The 23,104-nt window shown below is 36.8% G+C and overlaps 6 protein-coding genes across 6 annotated transcripts; 2 read left to right on the top strand and 4 right to left on the bottom strand.

Moving 5' to 3' along the window:
- Window positions 1-4,337: 4,337 nt before the first annotated feature.
- On the top strand, window positions 4,338-7,310 carry BDF20DRAFT_999755 (uncharacterized protein; the record flags this gene model as incomplete). Its single annotated transcript, XM_053085494.1, has 10 exons — window positions 4,338-4,416; window positions 4,483-4,592; window positions 4,657-4,866; window positions 4,937-5,156; window positions 5,217-5,420; window positions 5,503-5,589; window positions 5,674-5,734; window positions 5,821-5,978; window positions 6,048-6,885; window positions 6,959-7,310. The coding sequence occupies 10 exons, from the start codon at window positions 4,338-4,340 to the stop codon at window positions 7,308-7,310; spliced, it is 2,319 nt and encodes a 772-aa protein (XP_052936850.1).
- A 1,426-nt stretch (window positions 7,311-8,736) lies between these two features.
- On the bottom strand, window positions 8,737-9,339 carry BDF20DRAFT_818407 (ricin B lectin domain-containing protein; the record flags this gene model as incomplete). The annotated part of the gene is made up of 3 exons (XM_053077359.1): window positions 8,737-8,954; window positions 9,022-9,205; window positions 9,310-9,339. 3 exons carry the CDS (start codon window positions 9,337-9,339, stop codon window positions 8,737-8,739), a joined length of 432 nt encoding a protein of 143 aa, XP_052936849.1.
- Window positions 9,340-10,779: 1,440 nt separating this feature from the next.
- BDF20DRAFT_818255 (Pep3/Vps18/deep orange family-domain-containing protein) lies at window positions 10,780-14,264 on the bottom strand (the record flags this gene model as incomplete). The annotated part of the gene is made up of 12 exons (XM_053077340.1): window positions 10,780-11,010; window positions 11,073-11,201; window positions 11,276-11,416; window positions 11,601-11,663; window positions 11,743-12,111; window positions 12,203-12,568; window positions 12,668-12,833; window positions 12,905-13,193; window positions 13,245-13,563; window positions 13,643-13,794; window positions 13,864-14,050; window positions 14,142-14,264. The coding sequence occupies 12 exons, from the start codon at window positions 14,262-14,264 to the stop codon at window positions 10,780-10,782; spliced, it is 2,535 nt and encodes an 844-aa protein (XP_052936848.1).
- Window positions 14,265-14,592: 328 nt separating this feature from the next.
- BDF20DRAFT_862102 (uracil phosphoribosyltransferase-domain-containing protein) lies at window positions 14,593-16,043 on the bottom strand. Its single transcript, XM_053080604.1, has 6 exons — window positions 15,696-16,043; window positions 15,414-15,561; window positions 15,266-15,323; window positions 15,127-15,193; window positions 14,829-15,042; window positions 14,593-14,737 (listed from the first exon to the last, which is right to left on the bottom strand). The coding sequence occupies exons 1-6, from the start codon at window positions 15,844-15,846 to the stop codon at window positions 14,719-14,721; spliced, it is 657 nt and encodes a 218-aa protein (XP_052936847.1). The 5' UTR covers window positions 15,847-16,043; the 3' UTR covers window positions 14,593-14,718.
- A 964-nt stretch (window positions 16,044-17,007) lies between these two features.
- BDF20DRAFT_413471 (YbaK/aminoacyl-tRNA synthetase-associated domain-containing protein) lies at window positions 17,008-18,713 on the top strand. The gene is made up of 9 exons (XM_053075402.1): window positions 17,008-17,394; window positions 17,456-17,572; window positions 17,638-17,729; window positions 17,794-17,879; window positions 17,938-17,975; window positions 18,052-18,156; window positions 18,228-18,276; window positions 18,363-18,415; window positions 18,479-18,713. The coding sequence occupies exons 1-9, from the start codon at window positions 17,347-17,349 to the stop codon at window positions 18,581-18,583; spliced, it is 693 nt and encodes a 230-aa protein (XP_052936846.1). The 5' UTR covers window positions 17,008-17,346; the 3' UTR covers window positions 18,584-18,713.
- A 1,670-nt stretch (window positions 18,714-20,383) lies between these two features.
- Window positions 20,384-21,920, bottom strand: BDF20DRAFT_862087 (uncharacterized protein). Its single transcript, XM_053080603.1, has 2 exons — window positions 21,498-21,920; window positions 20,384-21,411 (listed from the first exon to the last, which is right to left on the bottom strand). Exons 1-2 carry the CDS (start codon window positions 21,670-21,672, stop codon window positions 20,744-20,746), a joined length of 843 nt encoding a protein of 280 aa, XP_052936845.1. The 5' UTR covers window positions 21,673-21,920; the 3' UTR covers window positions 20,384-20,743.
- Between the last annotated feature and the right edge of the window lie 1,184 nt (window positions 21,921-23,104).

The following is a 23,104-nucleotide window of genomic DNA, read 5'->3' as shown; positions in this document are numbered from 1 at the left end:
AGAAACAATCATTAGAAGGCGTTTTCCTTACAAAGAACTGCTTTTGTTCCTCAGAAGGAAAACATTTCTACTCGCTTCTTTTCCAGCAAACATAGACCGATGGGACATTTAGAAAATAGTAGAGGTGCTGCACATCAACACTATCTTTAGGTCATTTATTACTATCCTTGTATGCATTCTTTCTGGTACTGGAATCAAAACTATCTGATCATACGATTGAGCATGCATTTTACGTATTCTAATCTCTTGGCCATGTTCTTTTTCTAGCTTGAATTTAGGGTGATTCGGTCTCTTTATCTACTCTGTCAATCTATTTCCACTACCTAAATAACTCGTTCGTATCTTATTGCTGTCTGGACGAACATGGCTAATTACTCTCTGCACAATACAGTTATCGTGGCATTTCCCCTGCTCAGTAAAGTCAATCTGTATTGTGTACACTCGCTAGCATGGTAGGCGGCATGCTTGTCAAATATTCTTCTTCTAGCTTGGGTGCCTCTCTCTTCACTCTGTTTATTCTGGTTTCACCTACCTCAAGTGTTCTTTCATGCTTTCGCATCATCTGAATAAGCATGGGGTGACAATAAAGCCATCGTGGTGTTTCTGAAATAAGCAAAAAAACAATGATCTCTTATCTTTGGTGAACAGATCAAGCAACCTTTATACTATCTGATAAAATGACATTAAGGCTAACTGAATCAAACCCAATAGTGCAATATACTCCTAGCTACAGTGTGAACAAAATCTATCTCTCTGATGTTACTTGAAGGTTCTTGATCATTTCTATTGAACACCTTCCGGTCTCAAGCTATAAACAGTTATTTAGTTTAAAGAACCAGCCGAATAATCTCATTCTATGAAAACAGTTGTCTCTCAACTCTACGGTGTCAAGAAACTGTATAATCTACGTTATCGCACTGAATTATGCTTCTTCGTATCATTCGATTGCCCTTAATGGCATTGGGCTCTTTTTGAAGAATGTTGTGCTTCCAGACAGTAAGTAAGTATATCACTTTATACCTTAATACCAAAATGACACACGATATTTATCTGCTGTACAGTATACTTACGCTATATATTTCATTGCTTTATCCAAAGAACTACAACTTCAATCTTAGCGCTTCTGATTTACTGTCTGGTCAATGCATTGCTTACTTTAATAAAGGTACCTTCTCTTCTTTTGCCACGTAAGGCAGAAATGGGAAAATCCATATGTGCACTTTTGTCAGCACTTGATACTACGGTTAGTGACATTTTATTTATTTATTTTTTATTTTTATTTTTTGGCCGCCTGATGATACAACTAACACTGTTTCATTCTATTGATAGTAAATGCTTATATGATTATTACTTTACGCTTTTGCTTCCTTGATCAAGTCCTTGGAAGTTGACAGTATTATTATCCTGCCTTCCAGTATCTTACCTTGAGGGATTTAAGATGTTTTCAAAGGCTATGTTATGCCAGGTAAGCTATTCCAGCTTTGTTTTGATTCCGAAGCAATTTTAAAACGCACACTTATACTTTTGTTTTAGCAATAGTGTTAATCCTTTCAGCTAAGCATGGTGGTGTCATTAGAGCAGCGACAGCTGTGTAATCTCGGCTTCCATGGTCGCCACTGCTTTTGTCTCATTTAATTCAAAATACTGTCCCGATGGTTGGCTGATTGTCAAATTATCTGTTAATCCTACATACTTCAAAAAATGATTACTAACTCAACTCAAGCTTTAGAACGATTGTACATGCTGAAATTTCCTGTACAATAGCCTTCCTTGGTATCCCATTGTTATGCCTTTCTATACTGCTCAAAGGTCCCTGGATCCTTCATTTTAAACTTGCGGAGGATTGTATTAGATCCTTTATTGCGAAAATGATGAAAGATAGGTAAGTGTGATCTGATAGATGGGTTAAATTCTGTAGAGCAATTTTACACTCTTTATGTTCTACCTGGTTTTTTAGGTCTTTTTTTACATTCCCAGTTGCTGGTCGCCAGGTCAAAGTAACTAACAGCCTTTCTTCCTATTGTTCGCTAGCGTAAAAAATCCTCCGATATCTCCCTTGCAAGTGAAAAACAAGAAAGCCCAATGATCAGATATACGAGCGACATCTGCTGCTCGTAACCCGGATACTTGTTTTGCATAGCAGAATCTATGATTGATCAAAAATAGCAATCCTTTTTATCCCTTCAAAATTCGCACATCTGTATTCTTAATATACGTGACTATACTATAATTCTATTCATATTTGAAAACATCTTGAATATCAAAATAAAGTCATTTACTTAAAAGCAGTTAATCAAGCATTTCTAATGGTATTTATTTTCAGTCAATTTGACCAAATTAGAAAGGTAAACCAACAAAAGAAAGCGAGAGGCTGAATTAAGTAACCATTGCTGTTCATAGCTTCTTTCGCAGCGAAAAGAAAAGGGCGTTTACATGATCAAGCAATTCACTACCCACAAAATCATCTTACATCAAACAGTTTTAGTATTCGTTGTTTTTTTTTTCACAATAAATTTCAATTTACTGAACCTTCAATTTGCATACACAATAACACTCATATCATCTGCATCTTGGTTTTCACCGTAATCATATCCTAGCAAATAGTTACTTACCTTTTTTTTTTTTCCTTTTGTATGCAAGTCTCAAGATGTTTTTGTTGATGGGATGCTACGAAGGCTTCTTCTTGTTCCAGTTGAGGAAACGGTAGAAATAAAGATGCAATCTATTGTAAACTTCCAGAAACAGAATTTAGTGTCCTTCACTCACTTTAAGCGCTCAAAAAGAAATTACCCAAACCAACTTCAAATCGTTTGAGCTCTGCTCATTGTGTTCGTCGAACATCCCCACATTAATTTTCTTTAAGCCAAATGTCAATTTGCCATAGCAATCATTACCTATTTCTTTAACTCAATTGCCTCAATTCTCTGATAGCAGACATTTAACAACGAAACAATTTACAAAGCCGAGCCGAAATAAAGAGTTACTGCTCTGTGGTGATTCTTCCAACCAACAAGAAAAACAGGAGTTGACCCTAGCAAATGAGATAGTAGTAGGCAACTTGAAGACTTAAATAGACTGGTTAGTGTAATATTTGTAGCAATTATCGGCTGTTGGTTATTCCAAAAAGCACAGGATGGATGGATTGTTTTAATAAATAGTATACAAAAAAACTGATAATTAGTTTCCACCTTAACAAAAGCAATAAAGTTTGTTGTCGTATACGATGAATCGACAAAACTGGAATACAACTACACAGTGCATTCTGATGCTTGCACAGTGTAATTGCTTAAAAACCAACGAACACAGTTTATAGGAAGACATTATACTACTATAATGAACATATTATTAAGCCTTCGATTTTGTTATTGCATGGGCTATTAGAAGACTTATTATGACCTGCAACTATTCAATATAAAAAAGCGAAAACAGTTGCTTCCAAAAAATAAAAAATAAAAAATTAAAAATTAAAAATTAAAAAGTTCAAGTTTAAGATATTTTGAAAAGGTATGGAAGCGTAAAGAAGAGCTCGAAGAAGTACAAGATAAAACGTACAGATGAAAGTAAACATGCCATATGATATCTTAATTATACTTTATTGAAGTGGTACACAAAAACTGCAGTCAACCTGATCAAACGCGTTATTTGAGATTATAAGGTTAAAAAATCAATTATAGAAGCAATATGCAAGTCTTAACGGTGTCATTTGGCCACAGCTTAAATACAGACAGAGATGTGGTGATCTTTTGCATGTACACGACGACGAATTCAGAAAGGTAAAAATCAATTTAAATTGCCTTACAGTCTATTTATTGATTTTATAAATACACAACACAGCACTCTTGTAAAGTAATGTCCTCTACAGAAGCATGCACCAGTTTGCATACTTGCCAAAGTTGAGGAGTGCTCGAACAAATATTGTTCAATTTTGACAGCTATAATCAATGGTCAAGGTTGTGCCCAAGCTTTTTGCAGAAGCAAGTAAAGCTATCTTCACTGTTTTAAACAAATAAAGAGGTTTAGATATCTACAAGCAAAGTAGAAAGTATTTAAGAGCAATTTAATAATTCCAAAATATATATTCAATTTGTCCAAAAAGATATTAAACATTATTTTCACATTTAAAGTGAAGCGACTGTTTGCCAAATAATGCCGGACCGATTTGGCCGAAAATTCCAGTGGCACCATTCATGATTCAATATCAGATTAAAGATACGCTCATCCCAAGCATAAATACGCTTGAGACAAGCCCCTGAACTTACTTTTCGTATTTTTCACCATTTGGGGAATTAATCAGCACAAAAATTATCGGGCATTTTGGGAGTAAATCTTATTAAAGCATGAAACAACCGTTAAAGGAAGCTTGTCAATTGAAAACAGCTAATCCCAGTGTAAGCATGGAAGAAGCTGTTCTTTTTGGTACGCCAGCAACTTTATTTTCTTTTCGAAAAAATAAGTAAACTTGACACTTTGCAACTATCATAGTTGATTGTTATGTAAAAAAAGAGGATAAAAAGGCTGAATCTGGCAGATTGATCGTAACACCAAGCGACATTCGGTTCCACAGTAACGATGTGTCTGCAAGCGAAAATAACGTGCGTGTTTACCTACAATAGAGCTTCATTTCCAACATCAGTTGATCTAACGTTTGTTTAATAGTTCGTTCTACCGTTAAATACAATTACTTGTGTTAAATGTACAGGAGACGAAGCATTGAACAAGCCTCAAAATACTATATCAATTTCAGCATATACTAATGATAAAGAAGATTTTGCAGTATACATTTTTCTGGAAGACTCAGGATTGGAGGAGGCTAAATCGCTTGTAGTTAAGTTAAATCATATTATACATGATTCAAAAAGCCACAATGTTAGTATGACATATAACACCAACAGAATGTCAGAAAGCATTATGATTTACTCAATGTACCCGCATTTAGCATCTGCCTGTTGAAGAATTATCCCAAGAATTACGCGACCTGCCTGCACCCACATCTAATGGCTACAAGGCATTAGTTAACCGAGCAGACTCTGAACTTCAAAAGCGACTATTTGACGACAAAATACTTAGTCAGCAAGCTGATGAACTAGAAGCAAACAATCCCACAACCACATTAGCGAAACAAGCATTAAATTCATATGGATCGTTTAAACCAGATCGTAAGTGAAACGCTTTTGTACAATATAAGAATAAAAAATTAAACTATACTTACTCCATAGCGGACACACTGCCAGCCGATATTCCTACTCCAGACCGCCCAGTTAATTGTAACTGTGACGATCATCTTGACCGACAAGAAGTCCAACTTCATTTACCGATATCCGCCAAGCGTTGCTTTGAGCTTATGTTTTCGGATGTAGAAACAGCATCCCTTGTTACGAACTCTGTTTGGGAAGACAAAACTACTGCTATTGAAGGCCACGGTAAGTTTTTTTTTGCTGTATATTAGATATTGTGATTTGGTCTATACTCAGTAAGCGAGCTCTGAATTTTCGTATTAGATAGATTTGTCTATTTCAAAATGGGAAACTATTGAAGGGGGAAGGGTTCAGCGAATCTTGAAATACTGGATGCCCGTAGCGAATCCGATTGGTAAACATTAAAATAATAGGAAATCAAAACGTGAGAGCAGTAAATTTGGCAATGATTTGGGTATCTAACATTGAAAGTAAATAGTCCGTATGAAGGAAGCGGAAGTGGTAGAGACACAGATGTTAATCAACAAAAAGGATTATATGTAAGTTGATGTTACGATTACATTAAAGATATATGCAGTACTTTCTCTTGTTAATCAAAGTATCTCCTTGTTTACTGACTATACAGCTGCTATACCGTTCAAATCTCAACTAAAACTGCCGCATTACCATATGCTGAAGCATTTATACCCTCTGTTAGATATTGCATCACATGGGTTAGTGAATCAGAATGTAAACTAACGTGCTATTTAGGTGTCCGGTGGGTAAAGAACGTTCTCGTAAAAGGTAATAATTGAAGAGGATTGCAGTCGAACTTTCTGTTTAAATGGTTAACATGGTTCATGCATTGGATAGCAATTGTCACTAGGGCTGCTCTTAAGGGGATGTCAGACAGTGTACACATTTTTACTACCATTATAAATGATGCTGCAAAGAGGGTTAAAGCATCTGTTGATGAGCTTCGCCTCCAAAACATGGAATATAATCAAAATCTTCAAAACAAATTGTCAGATGGTGATAAGCAACAGGATGATCTTCAGTATACAAGCTATTCATCCCAATTCGATTTGAAGAGAAGTTCAGCAATTCTCATTCAAAATCAATTGAAAGACGCGCAGTTGGAAGGAACATATGGCAAGGACAAGACTCATGACGTTCCAACTCAAAAAAACGATCAGAAAAAAGAAATGATTATGGCTACTGCTAATGTGCATTCAACAAATCAGACAGCTGCCAGTTATACAGTGCAAAGGTTTCAACCTAAAGAGAAAAGCACGTTGACACTGAATGACATTAAAAATGCTCAACTGAATGAGAGCAATATAAATAGAAACTCAAAAGTTAAAGATGGCGATAACAAAAGGATAAATGTTAAGTATGATGATATGGTCGAAAGACAAGAATATAGACTATCGTGTCGACGCAGTCAACTTAAAACCAGGAGCAGTAGTAATATATGTCTGGCGCGATTCCTTACGGTGATTGTTTTGATTATATTAACATCGTACATGACATTTTTATGGACAAAATGGAGTTATACAGTAGTTGAGGACCCGGCTAAAATAAAATCTACGACCAACGCAAGGATCCATATAGATAAAGTGTGCCAACCGCATCTTGTGTATTTGCAAGATATAAAAGAGGGTTTAATGACCAAAGATGGAAACAGACGTTTCTATATTGATAGCATCAGGTTACTCTTCACATCTTCAATGACAAAAATGCAAAAGTGCACCTACTAACATTTTTCATTGAATACATTATAGCCACAAAAGCTTTCTGCAGTTTCAGAAGGCGAAAATAATTGTTTCAGAAGAAGCTTATGCGCCATCTTCTGCTAGGAGCTTCCAATGGTTTTCGGATACTCACCGTAAATTGTCAACGGAGCTAAATGCAAGGCAGGAAACAATTGCAATGTTACGTTACAACGCATTGGCTCTCTTACGTACCTTGAATAGGCTGGAATTGGATTCATTTGAAGCAGAATACGCAAACTGGTTATTAGATATGCGATTACAATGCAAGTACTCTTTTGTAGTGAAAAATATTCAAGAACAGCGTAACGCAATATTATGTGAGGATATAGACCGACAAATACAAATGATGTTTGAGTCATAAATTGCTACTTTATTCCTGTGTTGGAAACTATGAATGCATTCATCGAACAATTGCTACCGAATATTTCAATTGTATCATTGCTCAACGCGATCTCTTAAAGCTTCCTGATGTAAAAACACATTGAAAGCTTATCAACTGCCTACATACAACATGATGATTGTTTTCATCCATTGAGAAATTACACAAAAAAGACAGTTCTTGGGTGATGTTACTGCTTTTCGATGAACTTCTTGGCGAATTTTGTTGCTTTCTACAATTAATTGCACAATATAGGCTTATTATCGTCAGTGAATGAACAGAACCATACATGGTGTTACCGCGAATGTTACGTCGAAATGCAAAAGTTGCTTTCGAAATGCTCTATTCTTTTCAAAACATATCTATTTTGTTTTCATTTGGCAATGATTATTGTACGATGACTGTTTTCGGGGGAATACATACAGTGCTAACTCTAGTAAGAGTAATGTGATCTTAACAAAAATACGAAGATTTTGAGTAGCTGTAAGATAATGTGTCCCAAAATACCTTTTTAATGTTTGTCATTTCATCATCGTTTGATCTATTATCAAGTTTTTTATCCTAAAAAGGTACAGTTCTTAATGCATCCCAAGCTCAGCCAGAGGTGGTCTGGGAACATTTCTTTAACTTTTACATATATAGAGTTCATCCAATTAACAGCGAGGACCATACCCCAAAAAGGATCTTTTTGGCTTTTATGACTAAAGAGTATGGCAAATGTATTGACAGCGCCTAAGCAAGGTATTCTATTATCGTTTAATCCTCAATGCTGTTTAATAAAGCTTAGCAAACAAATATGGCTTCTGTTCTAACTATTGACAAAGTCTTCCTATTGACGCTAAGTATGCACAAATCTCATATGGAGCGTTTTTGAAGAATTCCTGTTGTTCAACAAAACCTTTATGTCTATCCAGATAGAACCCATGTCTGTCTCACTTCTTATCAAAGCAGAAGGGGTACAGCCGATTTGATCGAAATAACCGTAAGGCCAACATTGGTCAAAAAATTGCATCCGGAGAGAGCGTGACATTACGTTGTCGTTGGTTGATTCTCTACAAAAATGAGTTCTTCCCAAACAATTCATACTTACTCAACATTTTCGTTTCACACTATCTTTTGTTCAGCACCATGGCCCACAAGACTAGGGTAAGACTCAAAAAGTTGTAGAATCACGTTACTATTCGCATGCATTAAGTATAAATTCTTTAAGACGGTACTAATATATCAAAACGGCAGAATAGTATAAGCATATAGTTGTATACAAAATAAAGATTTATTTGAATCGAAAGTAATGACATTGAGTAAAGAATAATTTTTGCGAATAGCTACTATCTACAATGGAAATGTTCAAACGAGTGTGATGATTTTGTCTGTGGGGGGAAACAGAATGGAATAAGCATGGAAGCCCTTAGTGGTGAACAATTTCCCATTGTTGGTTGGCAGCAACAGTACCAGAGCGCTTTTCGTACAAGATAATTTCAGCACCATCTTCATCTTCAGCACCACGGATATCAACGACGAGGTCAGGGTGGGAGGCAAGGTGGATGTAGCCTTGGCTATCAATTTGCCAGCGTTGCTTGGCTTGACCTTCTTCATCTTCAGCTCTCTCGTTTTGAATAACACGGGCTATTCACAAGATAAAAATAGTTTAGCGAACATATAGGCTTAACCTGTCAAATACTTCTATAATTACCCTCAGATTCAATCTTCTTGCCCTTGATAGCAAGAACCTTTTGGGACTTGCAGTTGACGAAGTAACCGTTGTCATAAGTCCACAATTGATTTTCGTTATCGGAATCGTCCTTTTGCTTCCAGGCACAGATTTTAGCACCATCTTTGGTGGAGGCACCTTCGACATCAAGGACACGGCGGTTAAACTATTGATATTTATAAGAAATGATGCGTAAATGTCTGCTACTAAAGTACTAGTCAACGCCCACCCCCTTTTCTCATAAGCTTAAAGTCACTTAATATACTCTACCTTGGAGACAATGAAGAAGCGACCTTGCATATTGATAATTATGTAGAGAAAAGTTGAGTGATTAAAACAGAAAAAAACAACAAGCCTCCCATAGGGAAGGAAGTTGGTCTTCTTTTTATATCTTTTTGTTCGTAACTGATGCTAAAAATGGATACAGCCCAATTTTTGTAAAGTACACATTTTGAAACTGACGTCGCGGTGATGAATGATGAGTGAAATGGGTTATACTTTTAATTTTATTATTATTTTAAAAGAACGTTTGGTTGCCAAATTAAGTGAGTGCTACGCTGAACCGTTTCGTTTACGCCCCAACATTTTCACTTCATATAGAATAAAGCATAAAATCTTAATATAAGAAAATCTATTACGCGTTTTTCATATGTATGTGTTCGACAGAGCCTCAAGAAGTCTACTCAAAACAAGGTATATTACATTATGTATTACAGAGAAAGTTGTATAGAAGATCAACATACAAATTTTTGTATCTCAATATAAGTTATAAAATGGTTATTCAGGTATTTATAGAGGAAGACGTGAGCCGCACGCAAAGAAAAGTGAAAAAAAACCAAAAAAAAAAAAAGGTTTTTGCTGTATACCAATGAACGAGGGCAAAGTGATTCGAGAAACTAAATTGCCCAACTTGCTGAAATGTCCAGCTCTTCATCTCCGACGAATGGTTGGTTAATTGACTTAACCATGATATCGCCACACAACAAACACTCGCTTGCCACAATGTCATCCAGTTCCTCCTTCAGCTGTTCGAGCCTTCCCATTACAATATCAGGATCCGTCTCGTTCTCTTCATGAACTGCATCCGCAGGGAAAATGACATTCTTTGCTGTGTTCATAAATGCTGTTGTGGTAAAAATAGGCGATTTCGTAGACGAGGCTGATTTTGGAGATGCGGTTTCCTTCGCGATAAGATTTTGTATAGCTCTTATCCTCTTAATATTTCTTGATGGTAGCAGCTTATACATCTGTAGTTAGACTTAGGTTGTGAGCAAAGAGCATAATTGGATTCAACGAAGAAGGTGCTTCGGACACATTCTCAAAAGAAGAGGAGAAGGTTTCCCAGCCATTTTAGAGTTTTTTCTTGGTACTTTACCTTATCTGTCAAACAATTGCTATGGAAGCCATGTTGGCATGGGAATATATAGAATGAACGAGAATAAAGCGGACGATTGCAACAGTAACATCGGTCAGCTGCGTTCACGAGCGCAAATCTAAGTGATCGTCAACTTATGATATTACTATGACAAAATCTCAAAAGATCTTGTGTTCAAAGGGAAATAAACAAACCTGCTTTTTAAATCACGAATGTCCAAGCGTATGCTATCTCCACTTTTGGTAGCTTCATCCATTTCCATCTTAATTTCGTCGATTGTGTCATTGTATTGCTCTAATGCTTCGCAGATTTCTTCCTATGATGCAATCTTTAGTATGCGATGCTCTTTCATAAAAGCTGTCATATTATTCAAAATCACATACTTTGAAGTCGTTTATAACCACAAAGTTTGGGAAATATGGTAGTATGTCTTCTATCTTCAACAAGTTACTTTGCTTTAAAAATTCTAGCGCAGATTTAATATCTTTATTTTCTTGTACAACATGTTTGGCGATGGACAGCCAAAGTTTCTTTCGGAGGGGAGTATCGTCTTCCGGCTTGTCAGCATTAATCCGTGCCAATTCCATGTCGTTATTCTACAGTTTATATTACGATTCAGTCAATCCGGATGAGCACACGAGAGTCATAAAGCTCTTACCTTTAGAGCTAGATTCACTGCTTCTTCATATAAACCCATTTGACTATAAATATGTACACAACTTTGAGTTCTTCCATTTTGTGTGCACAGTCTCAATGCATAATCTAGGTTATAATGCATTTGTCGGCCCTTGAAGTGGCAAGTTTTAGTCGTTTAGTGAAAATCAGGTCTCTCATTACTAACTGCTAACGGAAGAGTGTTACCTCGTTCTTTAGAAAAGTCAATAAAGCTGTTTCATCTGTCGTTTTTTGGGTAGCATAAAGTGATAAGAGCAGATTATGGATAGCTGGATCAATATTGTTCAGGGTAGTGACAACGTGTGACAAATAACGTATTGCCTGATTCTTTTTAGAGCAGTGAAGTAGAGCAAAAAAAAATACGTCAAATCAAAGCAACTAGCAAATACATTGAAGATAGGTCCACGCTTACTTGAGTAGATTTCTCCAAAGCTTTTGCATGATCATATCTCAAAAGTGCAGGAATAAGTTGCCTTGGATTTAAGTTATTTTGCCTCATCCAAATATTAACTGTTTCATATGGATCATTTTCCATTAAAACTGGAGAGAATCTGTAAAATACATCGGGATCGGCCTAATGATGAAATTTTCTCAATATAACAAATTTTTGGGTGGTTTCATGTAAACTTGCGTTAGAATGTATCTGCAGTTACCTCTCTGCTAAGAACAGCTAGGGCTTTCGACCAGTTTTTTTCCTTGACCCAATAACCAATGACTTTTTCATAATCTCCGATTAATGAAGCAAAGAATAAGAATTCGTCGTCCCGTCCATAACTAGTCATCAAATTGTACGTTGTAGGTCTGTGGAGGTTTCCATTGTAGCTTTCCAAAAATTGCCTAAATTCATCGCGCACTTCGTCCAATTGATCAAGATAATATGCTTCAGAGTTTGGCACTATACTCAGCCCTTCCGAAGAGCTTAGTGAAGTATGAGATGACGACACCATATCTTCTAATTCATTCAGTTTTGAAAGGTAGATTTCCACCAGCCATGTAGCCAACATTGTCTTTTGCGTTTGATCCTACGTTTGAGAGGAAAGGAATGGTACATAATAAGCTTTGAGAAAACCGCCATAGCAGTAGATGTTTTTCAAATAATGGATATAATCTTACATTCTTTCGTAAACGACTCAATTTATGCGACAGATAAACTCTAAGCGCATCTATTTCATCCTTTTCAACAAACATTAACGCGACTTCTTCGAATGGCACAGTACTCTCTGCAAAAATCTCGGCGCTCATCTTGAACCGGCGTTGTCCGAAATAATCTCTTGCTTGAACAGTAGCTACTTTATCTTTTTGAGCAGCATCCTTACAATAACGAAGAGCAGCATTGTATTGCTGTTTCTCCAAGTACAATTTCCAGACATCACGTTCTTCATTGTTGATTGTAAGTTCATACATAGCGAGTGTCGTATAAATCCAGAAAGTCTTTTTGATATCATCTACAGTCATGCCAATAACAGCTTCATCACTTGCCTAAACGGAAATTAATGTACAGTTCAATTAACGTCCAAAAAAAAAAAAAAAAAAAAACCAAAAAAAAACTTAAATGTCTAAAAGGCAGGGTATATTTACTGTGGGTATCATTTCCTCATATACTATCTGATCATTTAGTTGACAAATTGCTCTGACCCTGTCCTTGTACAGTAATATAAAGTGAAACTCTGTCAACGCCACGGATATAGGTATATCATTTGTAACTCCATGTCTCGATTCGTCATCTGTAGGTATAGCTGGGTATCTACAAATCATATACAAATTAGCATAACCTTAGCTCTAGAATAGAATGCTATGATGATTAATTCATTTTACTGTAAAAGTTGAACATCATCTACTACACTATCTCCTATGTTCTGCGAGCCATAAACTAACGATCCATGATAGATACCAGGTCCTGTCAACCAAGCGAATGATTCTGCAATACCCTGTTGCTGTAGTTCATGGAAACGACTAAAAAAGTGCAGTTTACTATGAGGAAGTTCGCCTGGCAATTCCTGATAACCTGGATTAACTTCATATTTGGAGAATAAATTCTCAAACATCGCACGTTCGCCCTTTTCATCATTCATCTTATCGCTGCTTCCGGTACTAAAGTTATTCACTCCTGCTACTGTTGATGATGACACAATTGTTCCCTTACTGGAACTAGTACCATTCACAGCACTACTGCTACTATTTGGCCCCACATACCCAATAAATTGGTAAATGCGCGTTGGTGTAGTAGCCATGACAAAATATTTGCGATTGTTCACAGGAAATTGTTCGAAATACAGTCCAGTAATAGGCATTGTCGATTCATGGATAGAGTACACTTGATTAAAGTATTTATCTTCTTTCTTGAAATATTCATCAGCGGGCTCTAGACACGTTTCGTAAATCAATCCGTTCTTTGTACCAACTAGTATTTCTCGAGTAGAGGAGTCTGTAATGGTTGCTTGCTTGTTCCAAGCAACAGACGTAATCGTAATCTCCTAAAGTATGGTATAACGCGGTTCATTCCCTGCCATGCAATATTTACTTCATCCTCATACTGCTTTTGATGGATCAAACCTTGAATTTCGTTAATGGTTTTGTTCGTTTCCACTTTACAAAATGATAGTAGTTTTCACCGTTTTCAGTTGTGATAATCAAATGCCTCCCTGTGGGGTCAAAAAAGATTTGCCTCACTTTGCCTTCGTTTGCTTTACGTACGATCTCTATCTCTATATTTCAATGATGTAACAGACTTAGTCACAAAACACAATTGTAAATAAAGATAGATTCCTTGCAACCTTCAACTTCTAATGGATTATCCAAATCAATTCTTAATAAGCGAAAGTTTTCCAAAGCAACTACCAAGATATTGTTCGAAACAGCCATGTCTACCATTTTGGAAGCCATTTGAAACTGAACATAATCCAGGGCAAATATAGGTTCCTCAGCTTGACCAAAACCTGTAGACACGTAGCCTGTTTCCAACTGATATGAGGCCAAACAAGTAAATATACATAGGTGCGCTTCAGGGTGAGTATATTAACTTTATCTATGTCATTTCCAAATGATTGCTTACTCGAATATTGTTATCCTGCCCTTCAAAATCGTGCAGTGGTGCGAAGGTGTTGATGTCGAATTGATTAGTTGAGGCTCCATGAGCCGCTTCTGATGACTCCATAAAGTCATCTAGAATGGACATGATGGCGAGGTTCTGTTCGATGCGGTAAGATTAGATGTAAAAGAGGGGGTTACTTTGTATTGAAACAAGTATTAAGTAATGCAAAAATTCACCACTGTAAAAATTGGCATAGTCGTGTACAGCCAAAATTGAGGCAAAACGATGGGTATTCAGCTTCCGCTTTCAAATGGTTTAATCAAATTCCTGAATTCTTTTGGTTGTATAAGAGCATGGTCGATTTGCTGTAGAGCAGCAACTGATTTAATAATAAAGCCGATCAACCACGGGTTTCGACGAGATCCTCCTTAGTTTACAAAGGAATTATTCATTTGTTCTTAAGCTCGCTTCCAACGTCAAAGTGCTCTTTTTAAGAAAAGATGTGTGGTTTATTACAAGATGTACGGTACAATCTATTTACTATTGATTACATGCATATAAATTCATTATTGTACAAAGGAAGGATTGAATTTGTTGTTTAATCTGTACCGAAATATCTAATGGAACACGAAGAGATTGAAAGGATTAGTATCAGTTACCTTCAACAGATACAAAGCTGCTGTATATTATTTTTTCATCCAACTATACCTGCAACCAAAATCACCACAGCCGGGCATTATATACTTATCATCATTCAAGCCAGCATCAACTTCACCACAAACGATCTTAACCTTAGGATAACGCTGAACGAAAGCATCAATACCTTCAGGTGAACCGATCAAGTTCAAGAAAATAATATGATCTTCCTTAACATTGTTATCCAACAAAACTTGAACAGCTTGCATTGCAGAACCACCGGTGGCTATTGTAGCAAAAAAAAAAAAAAAAAAAATATATAAGATTAGCAAGAGGGCAACTTCTCAATTTCTGATTTGACAGCAATTACCTAACATAGGGTCTAATAAGAGAACATATCGAGAAGCAATGTCCTTGGGAAGCTTGGAATAATAAAGCTACCATTCACATTGAACTTTCAGTGAGAATCATTACTAAATGGAGTCGTGTACACCCAGTAAATCACATACCTTGGGCTGATGGGTTTCTTCATCACGTTGGATTAAGATCTTACCAATTCTCACGCTTCTGTAAATCCAAACAAAGGTTTTATGCATAATGTGTTCAGTTAGTCATTGTTACTCAATACGAAAGGCTCAGAAAAGTCGATATATTTACCTGCAACATTCACGCAAACCTTGCTCCATAGCTTCACCGGCACGCATGATGGAGACACCACAAATACGGCCTTCAAAAGCAATACCATCGTATTCAGCTGCAGTAGGAGTCATAACAGTTTTATCCACTACAGGTAGATGGTTCAATCCTACAAAATAGCAATAGAGTAAAACGTATTAGCTTCTTTACTATATCCAGACAACTTCAAAATTGCTTTTATACAATCCACAAGCATAAAAAAGAAGTTCTTCCCAACCATTGAGTTTAAAAAACTACTTTTACCTTCTTCAACTAGGAGACGAATAATACGATCAGCATAGAAGATGAAATCAGCACGAGGGGTATTCTTGTCACGAATAATGGTCATAAGACCCTTTAATTGCGTGGTTTGAGCAAGAAGCTTGACTTGTTCGGGCAATTGGTAATTGGACATGATCTACTGAAGTTGGCTGCAAGTTTGTTGGTTTCGTTAAACCAAGAGGAAACTAAACAAAAATTTATTTTTCCCAAGTTTTCACAACTAAATTCAAATGGCGCTCCTTGATTCGCTGTCACATTTTTTTCTTTTTTCTTTTTTAGTGTTCCGTTGTGCCGTCCCTGAAAAAGCACAGACCAAACCGGAACGAGGTGTCACCAGCAGCCAATTGAAAAGCTTGCATTATGCGTGTAATCTTTGATTTAAGGTGGGCACCGTCCGCCTGGGGTCGATATTATCGGCCACAAAAAAGTAACTTCTCCGGTCACAGAGGAATGAAATTATTCGGTTACAAGAAATCCCAATTGGCGGTTCTGAAAAAGTGGCTGTTGGTAAATTGACGAAAAGAACAAGATTTTTCCTTGGTCAAATCAGTCACAAGGTTCGTTATTCAAGCAATAGAAGAAACAATTGTGAAATGATGAATGAATTCTGCAAAATACACAGCAGGAAGATAGTCGCCTTCTTTTAATAATTCTTAAGCTACGGGCTCTACGTCCTTTTCTAAGGGCACCTAGAATTAGTGTGTAGCGTAGACGCATCCTCAGCATAGTATAATTTCACTAGAACCTCACTTAGTAAATGTTCGTTCTACTCAGCTGAAGAGTAAGAAGGGCACTAAGTTTATAGCCATTGACTCATAACACTTACCGATCTATCGCAGTAACAAAGTATCTCACACATTCCAGCAGTACAGGTTTGGAGGGAAAAGTATACGACACAGAGTAGGCATGTTACATTAAGAAAAAAGTTGAGCACGAAAGTCATCTTTGCCCAATTCAACTTACATGACCAGTCATATATACAATGAATTCTGGTCCATCCCAGAAAAGGAGACTGCAAAATAAGTAACCCTACATGTATCGATGGAGAAGCGAAGAGAAAGAACTTGTAGTCAACGCTTTGCGTGACCCTTTTGGACCGCCGTTATACGATACATAGACCAAAATCTTTAAGCTTCATGAACGACGCTTAAGAAATGAAAGGCAATTTGTAAATGCATGAATATATTGTCATAAGTGCTTGTTAGCCAAACGATAGGAAGTTATGTATTAGCAAGGTATTATTGCCATTGCGTAACAGTAAGGCAAACTGGTCATAAATGTGGAAAAAGTGCTAATAGACTTGAAATAAAACGTACGCAGAAGATTGCAAAAAAAAAATATCACAATTTACTAAAATTTTGTCCACATAATTTAAATACAGGAATGGGTGAGCAATTGCATTCACTGTGGAGCTTTAAAGATCACTTCACGTTCATATACACCTGTAAGCCTAGAGAAGTACAAAGTATCAAACATGCTATACTTATCACGATGAGCCAACACTTCAATACTTTTTTACTTCGGTCTCATTGAAACTGGCTGAGTGTAACCTGCAGCCTTGAGAGAAATAAATTGTAGAACGTGGGCTAAAAATTCCCCCTTTTTTTGGCCTGTTAGATTCATTTTTGACGCTATGCTTACAGTGAAAGACTTATCGTTAAATGAGCGTGACAAGTTGAGGGTACCATTTCTATTAATTGTCATGTCAAAGCTTCACACTGAGTAATTTAACAACCTCAAAGAAACTGCAAAATGATATTAGTTTACTGTATAGCTCAGTTTCTGACCAATACATGGAAAACTGGAAAGACGAATGTCAAAGAGTGACCTATACAGATTGTCCGGAGACTGTGTCCAAAGTAAGCATAACATGAACTGGAGCGTACCTAGATTTAATGGATCTTTAATCAAGTCTCATCGAAAGGTACAAAAGGCCATCGCTGATCTCGGCATCAGCGACTGCCAAATCATACCTGTGGAATCTGATTATTATGATTGGGAACTCCAGCAAAGAGCGTGAGTTTTACATTAGTAGGCTTCACCGCAACTTGTTACTTACAAGATGATATCTGCTGCTTAGTTTCCGTGTTAACATGCCTTCAAAAGAACACATGTGTAAAAGTGTTATCATGGAGAATACTCGCTGCATGCATGAAGATTTTTCAGGTAAAATTTTCAAGCAAAGGAGAATGAGAAGGCGGGTCTATTAATCAGATCATATTAGATCCAAACTATTCAAAGTATTACTGTGTTATCACCCAGGTATCTTCAATGGTCTACCAAAGCATTTATCTTACGATCATGTTCAAAGTGTTACTGAGTGTCTTTGAATCAATAGTATGTCAAGCCAGTCAACACGCAAAAACTATTGAATTTCTGTCGTGGTTTGAAGAATAAAGAGATTAGTAAAAAGTATTATAACTATCGATTAGCGCCACCAGAGGTAGGTTACTATAGCTTTGTTTTCCAAATTCTATAGCTAGTTAAACATTTCGTTTAATACCATATACATAGATGGCACTTGAATTGACTGGCTTCGAAAAAGGCGGTGTAGCCCCTCTGGGTATGTTATACAATAGGATGGAATGATCGAACTTTTGTATTTCAAAAGGTTAGGGAGAAGTTACTTAAATCGCATTTTTCATCCAGGTATGAAACATTCTATTCCAATCATTATGGCTGAATCCATTACCAAATTGAAGGTAAGTTCTCTTTTCTGATTTGCGTGGTATTCTCAATTTATTCTAAACATGTATCTACTGCAGCCTCCGGTAATATGTTTAGGAGCAGGACATATCGATTGGAAGCTTAGTATCCCTATATCCACTTTAATAGAAAAAACCAACTGCTTCGTAGCTGATTTAGAATAAAAGAATATAATAGAATGCGTATACAGATTCAGCATTGTGTCCTTAGTAATGAATATTATACGCAGAATCATATTGTAATAAATTTGTCGATTAAGCTTTGATGGCTTTTGTCTTTCTTTTCAGAACAAAATTTTCTCGTAGGTACTGTGCTTCTTTCATTTCAGCCTAATAATTTTGATTTGCTATGTTGAAGGCAATATCTCATATAATGACTCAGTTGTCAATTTACATAAAGTCGACAAAAAATGGTCGCGAAGAAAACTGCCGTTTTGGAATCTCAATTGAAGATACGGCAGTATTACGTAATCTTACTGCTTTGATAAAAGCATTGTCGAAGTGAATATTGTGTTTCCTGTTTTTTTTAATGGTACAAGGAAGATAATCGAAACTGAACATGGTTTCATTCTTTCTAAAAACCAATTTTACCCTATTGTAAGCCTGCCCCACCTCTTTTATTCATCAGTTTAATAAATGCCGGACGACCCAAAGCAGATTTTAGTAACGTGAACAGTTAGATAAAGGGGAGAATTAGTAAATAGTTGTGGGCTTTTAATGTTCTGACTCAAAGTTTATACCTACTAACTCAAAAAGTGGGATACACTGTTAAAAAGTTGATGACAATGCATTTACAATTAAGAAAAGTGGTATTGATGTTGACGTTCAGAAACTGCCAAAACAAGAATATATGATGACGAACTTCCGGTCATAAGTAAATGACAGAAGCACAGCATTAAGAACTAATGGTGGTGAAATAACTTAAACTGATCTTGAAGATGATTCAATCACCAGAAAACCAGAGGAAAACGAATATAACACACCAGCGACTTCCGGAGAAAACTACACAACCATCTTTCATCGGTACAAAAGACAAGGAAGGCCAAAACAAGGCGCCGAACTCAGTTTGACTATTCTTAACAATATGGTTGGACTATCGCATAGGTTTCAACAGTAAGTGCAAAGGTTACAGGATCTACTCTAATAACTAGTTTTGCACTATCACCCTGAAAGATGAAGACACGGCAACAACCAATAATGCAAAAAGAAAAAAAAAAAAAAATAGCAAACAATGACAGTACTTTGGGAAGTAGAACAATTGATTTTGCTGTAATCAAGCACATCATGAAATAAAGTGAAGAGCGGATACAGATTCCTTGTCTACTGCGCAAGATGATTCTAACAACTACAATCTTAAAGCTACTAACAGCATAACATTATATTAACATTTGGTTCTTACGAACAACTACTGATTCAGTTAGATTAGAGCAATAAAGCTACCAGACAGTTCTAGCTTAAGGCCGGCATGAATTCAGGCGAGACCTTCATCAGCAGACGGTAAACAAATCTTTCTAGCCGTAATCCACAACCAAAGCGAATACACTAGGTTAATAACAATAACAGAGCGCTTTTCAATTCAAAAAAGCAACCAATGAGAACATATGCTTCCGAAACATCGTTACAATTAAGGTATGCTTATATAAACCATGACCACGTTGCAGTAGCAGCTGAGCGGATTCAACATCTTCGTTTGAACAGAGCAATGATGTTGAATCGATGGACAAACAATCATCAACGTCCCAATCATACATTTCGTCTTCGTTATTGTCAGCATCTCCTTGAGATTCAGTAGATACTTGTAGACGTTGCAGTAGCAGCTGAGCGGATTCAACATCTTCGTTTAAGCAGAGATATGAAGCTGAACTGATGGAGATACAATCATCAACTTGACCATCATGCAATACTTCTTCATTATGGACATCACCTTGAGGTTCAGTAGATACTTGCAAATGTTGCTGTTGCAACTGAGCGGATTCAACATTGTCGTCAATATATGATGCTGAACTGAAGGAGATACAGTCATCACCTTGACCATCATGCAATGCTTCTTCATAATGGACATCATCTTGAGGTTCAGTAGATTGTTGTTGAAGCTGAGCGGACTCAACATTTTCTTCTAAATTGAGACATGATGCTGATGGAGGTGGACTGAGTAGTGGTGGCGGTGAATTGTCGACAGACGATGGGGTATGGCATCGTTTTTGTCGTTTGACTGTACAACTGTTTTCAAATGATATGGGTGCTGCCCTCTTGCGTTCAATTTCGTCACTGTTGGTGCATACTTCGCTAGCATGTTCTTTAACTATTGATTCATCTGAAGAGTCACTACCGTGTCTTCTTTGCCGTTTTAATGGGCGATGACTTTTCTAAAGGTGTGGATGCCACTCTTTTGTTTTCAGCCTCAACATTGTCGTGCTGAGCGCGGTGATGTTCCATTAACGACTGGTTTGCATGTGATTTGTAAAACTGGATAATCGTATCATAAAGAACACTGCTTCCGTTCGTCTGTAAAAAGCCCTTCATATCAAAAGTGAAGGAAGATGACGAAATTCCGTTATTATCTTGCTTTAAAGTCTTGAGCACCATGTCATAACAGGTCTCCTTGGGAAAGGATAAACGAGAAACTTGTCGCAAGGAACGACTTGTACTGTCGTCAAAGCCAACGGTCCAAATATTAAGGAAATAATGAGACACATTTTCCGTGAGTAAGAACAAGTGTGTTCTATCCGTACTAGGAATCTTGCGAACCAAGGCAAAGTCAATTGCGACAATCTGATCATTCAGTGGGTCGGTTCCACATCCGTCAGCATTAGGTGAAAAGAGTCCTAAGTCTTTTTTCAAGTTATCAGCATAAACTTCTACGAGGCGAACATACGGCTTGTTATCGTCATGAGTAGCATTATTGTCAATTTCGCTATCACCATTCTGCGAAATTGTAACGAAGACCTTTAAGTTGTTGGAAGTTCTAGTACAAGCTATATGATCGATAGGCTCTGTATGAAAAATTGAGGAAAAAAATGTCGTGTTACAAATGATTGGTGATGATAAATGATATTCAAAAGGGCTAAAAAGACTTTACGGTTCTTTAATTTAACAAATTCAGTGAGATCGACAGGATCTCGAACACGGGGAGCATTGTACGTGTAAACCTGAGTACGAATGCGGTACATCAAAAGATGTCCAGATGTAAAACCTAACAGAATTCTTGGATCAGAGTGGCTCTTTCGATTCACCTCTTTGTTTGCTTCTAGCATATGAACAGTGGAAACAACTGCTGATGACGGAATGGAGTTGTTTCTCAGTTGTTCTACTCTCTATTGTATGTGATTAGTTGGTTAGAAATTTTATGTGACAGTATCATTCTATACAACTTACTTGAGCAGTTAAACAGTTTTTCGCATTGTCGAAAAATAAAAGGGCTAGCTGCTCTGCAGTATCAGTACAGATCACCAAAGCTAGTGTCTGCTTAACTTGACTTGTACCATATCGATTTTTATATACCTATAAAAAGCAAAATAATATAATGTGAGCAAGTGAAGCAACGAACCTATCTGAATGTATATTTTTACCATATTAAAAGGAGCGTCAGATATGGCCGCTTTGATGATATGGCCAGTAGGGGCGCGTTTGAAATGTACCGGTAACGTATCATTTCCATCAACGTAACGAAACGTAACCTCAATGTTACTGTCGTTGCTTGACATAACATTGGTAAGCGTTACCAAGACAGGACTGCTATTAATGCTGCAAGTCAGGTACTCTGTGTTATTTGTCTAGGTGCAAAGAAAACTTTTTCAGAACTGAGACAGTTTAATCAAAGAAAAAAAATGGTTTACTCAACGCGTGCCTGATGAGTTTCAGACAGGTCCATGGTTTCAGTCGTGAGTTCAATAGTGACTGAGTCATGATAAACAAATTCAGCTTCTTCACGAACATCATTAATACTACAAATATAATCCAGGAAGAGTAGACGACTTGGTGATTGTTTATGGTGGTTGATATAGCTTGCATTTCACGTTCTTAATAGTTAAACTGGATTCTTATTGCGCGTAAAGAAGGCTTTAAAGAGTCCTAATTGGTTAAGTACAAAAGGAGTGTAAAGGCTGAATTGGCTAATGGATTTAAAAAGTAAGAAATATTCTTTGTAAGAAAAATTCTTTGAAAAGATCAATTTATTGTAAAAAGAAAAGAAAAACAAGCGTTCAATCGCCCTTCCTTTTATAACTGTTCACTATGAATTTAAACTTCTGACTCGAGGAAAATTCTACTCCTTTTTTTTTTCTGTCACACCTTTCTTAAGTCCATGAAAAAAGTTTATCGATCCGACGAACATACATTCACATCAAAAGGCTGATACATATCAATTTTGACACACAGTTGTTCTCCATTTATTGCAACATAAGACTTCCGTCAGATGGTACCATTGAATGCACATAAGTTCTCTCACTCAACGAAGGCACCTGAAAAACAACATAGATACGTATTTATTTACAGCTCCTTTCGCTTGAAAGTAGTGAAAGGACTAAGTACTTTTAAGCTTTCCTAGAAACACGTATTGGCTGCTGATCACTTGAGCAGTTCAATAATTGCCTCCATCAGTGTAACCAAAAAAGGTTAAATTTGCAGTTTATTGCCCAGTACGCTTAACACTCGCCGGCCAAGTAATTGAGTAGCTTATTTCTACTT

The sequence above is a fragment of the Mycotypha africana genome (genome assembly GCF_025528875.1).
Source record: "Mycotypha africana strain NRRL 2978 chromosome Unknown BDF20scaffold_4, whole genome shotgun sequence".
NCBI lineage: Eukaryota > Fungi > Mucoromycota > Mucoromycetes > Mucorales > Mycotyphaceae > Mycotypha > Mycotypha africana.
Note: the sequence above shows the minus strand (reverse complement) of the source record. Positions and strands in the feature narration are given on the sequence as shown.

What these genes read in the sequence shown, in the direction of transcription:
- BDF20DRAFT_862102 (XM_053080604.1), bottom strand. Translation starts at nt 15,846, where the DNA reads ATGTCCAATTACCAATTGCCCGAACAAGTCAAGCTTCTTGCTCAAACC. An exon ending in TCGTCTCCTAGTTGAAGAAG is followed by an intron (nt 15,562 to 15,695) that starts GTAAAAGTAGTT and finishes GCTATTTTGTAG; the next exon opens with GATTGAACCATCTACCTGTA. An exon ending in CTTATTAGACCCTATGTTAG is followed by an intron (nt 15,043 to 15,126) that starts GTAATTGCTGTC and finishes TTGCTACAATAG; the next exon opens with CCACCGGTGGTTCTGCAATG.
- BDF20DRAFT_413471 (XM_053075402.1), top strand. Translation starts at nt 17,347, where the DNA reads ATGCTTACAGTGAAAGACTTATCGTTAAATGAGCGTGACAAGTTGAGG. An exon ending in GTCCGGAGACTGTGTCCAAA is followed by an intron (nt 17,573 to 17,637) that starts GTAAGCATAACA and finishes TCTCATCGAAAG; the next exon opens with GTACAAAAGGCCATCGCTGA. An exon ending in AGGCGGTGTAGCCCCTCTGG is followed by an intron (nt 18,277 to 18,362) that starts GTATGTTATACA and finishes TTTTTCATCCAG; the next exon opens with GTATGAAACATTCTATTCCA.
- BDF20DRAFT_862087 (XM_053080603.1), bottom strand. Translation starts at nt 21,672, where the DNA reads ATGCTAGAAGCAAACAAAGAGGTGAATCGAAAGAGCCACTCTGATCCA. An exon ending in ATTTGTTAAATTAAAGAACC is followed by an intron (nt 21,412 to 21,497) that starts GTAAAGTCTTTT and finishes TTTTTCATACAG; the next exon opens with AGCCTATCGATCATATAGCT.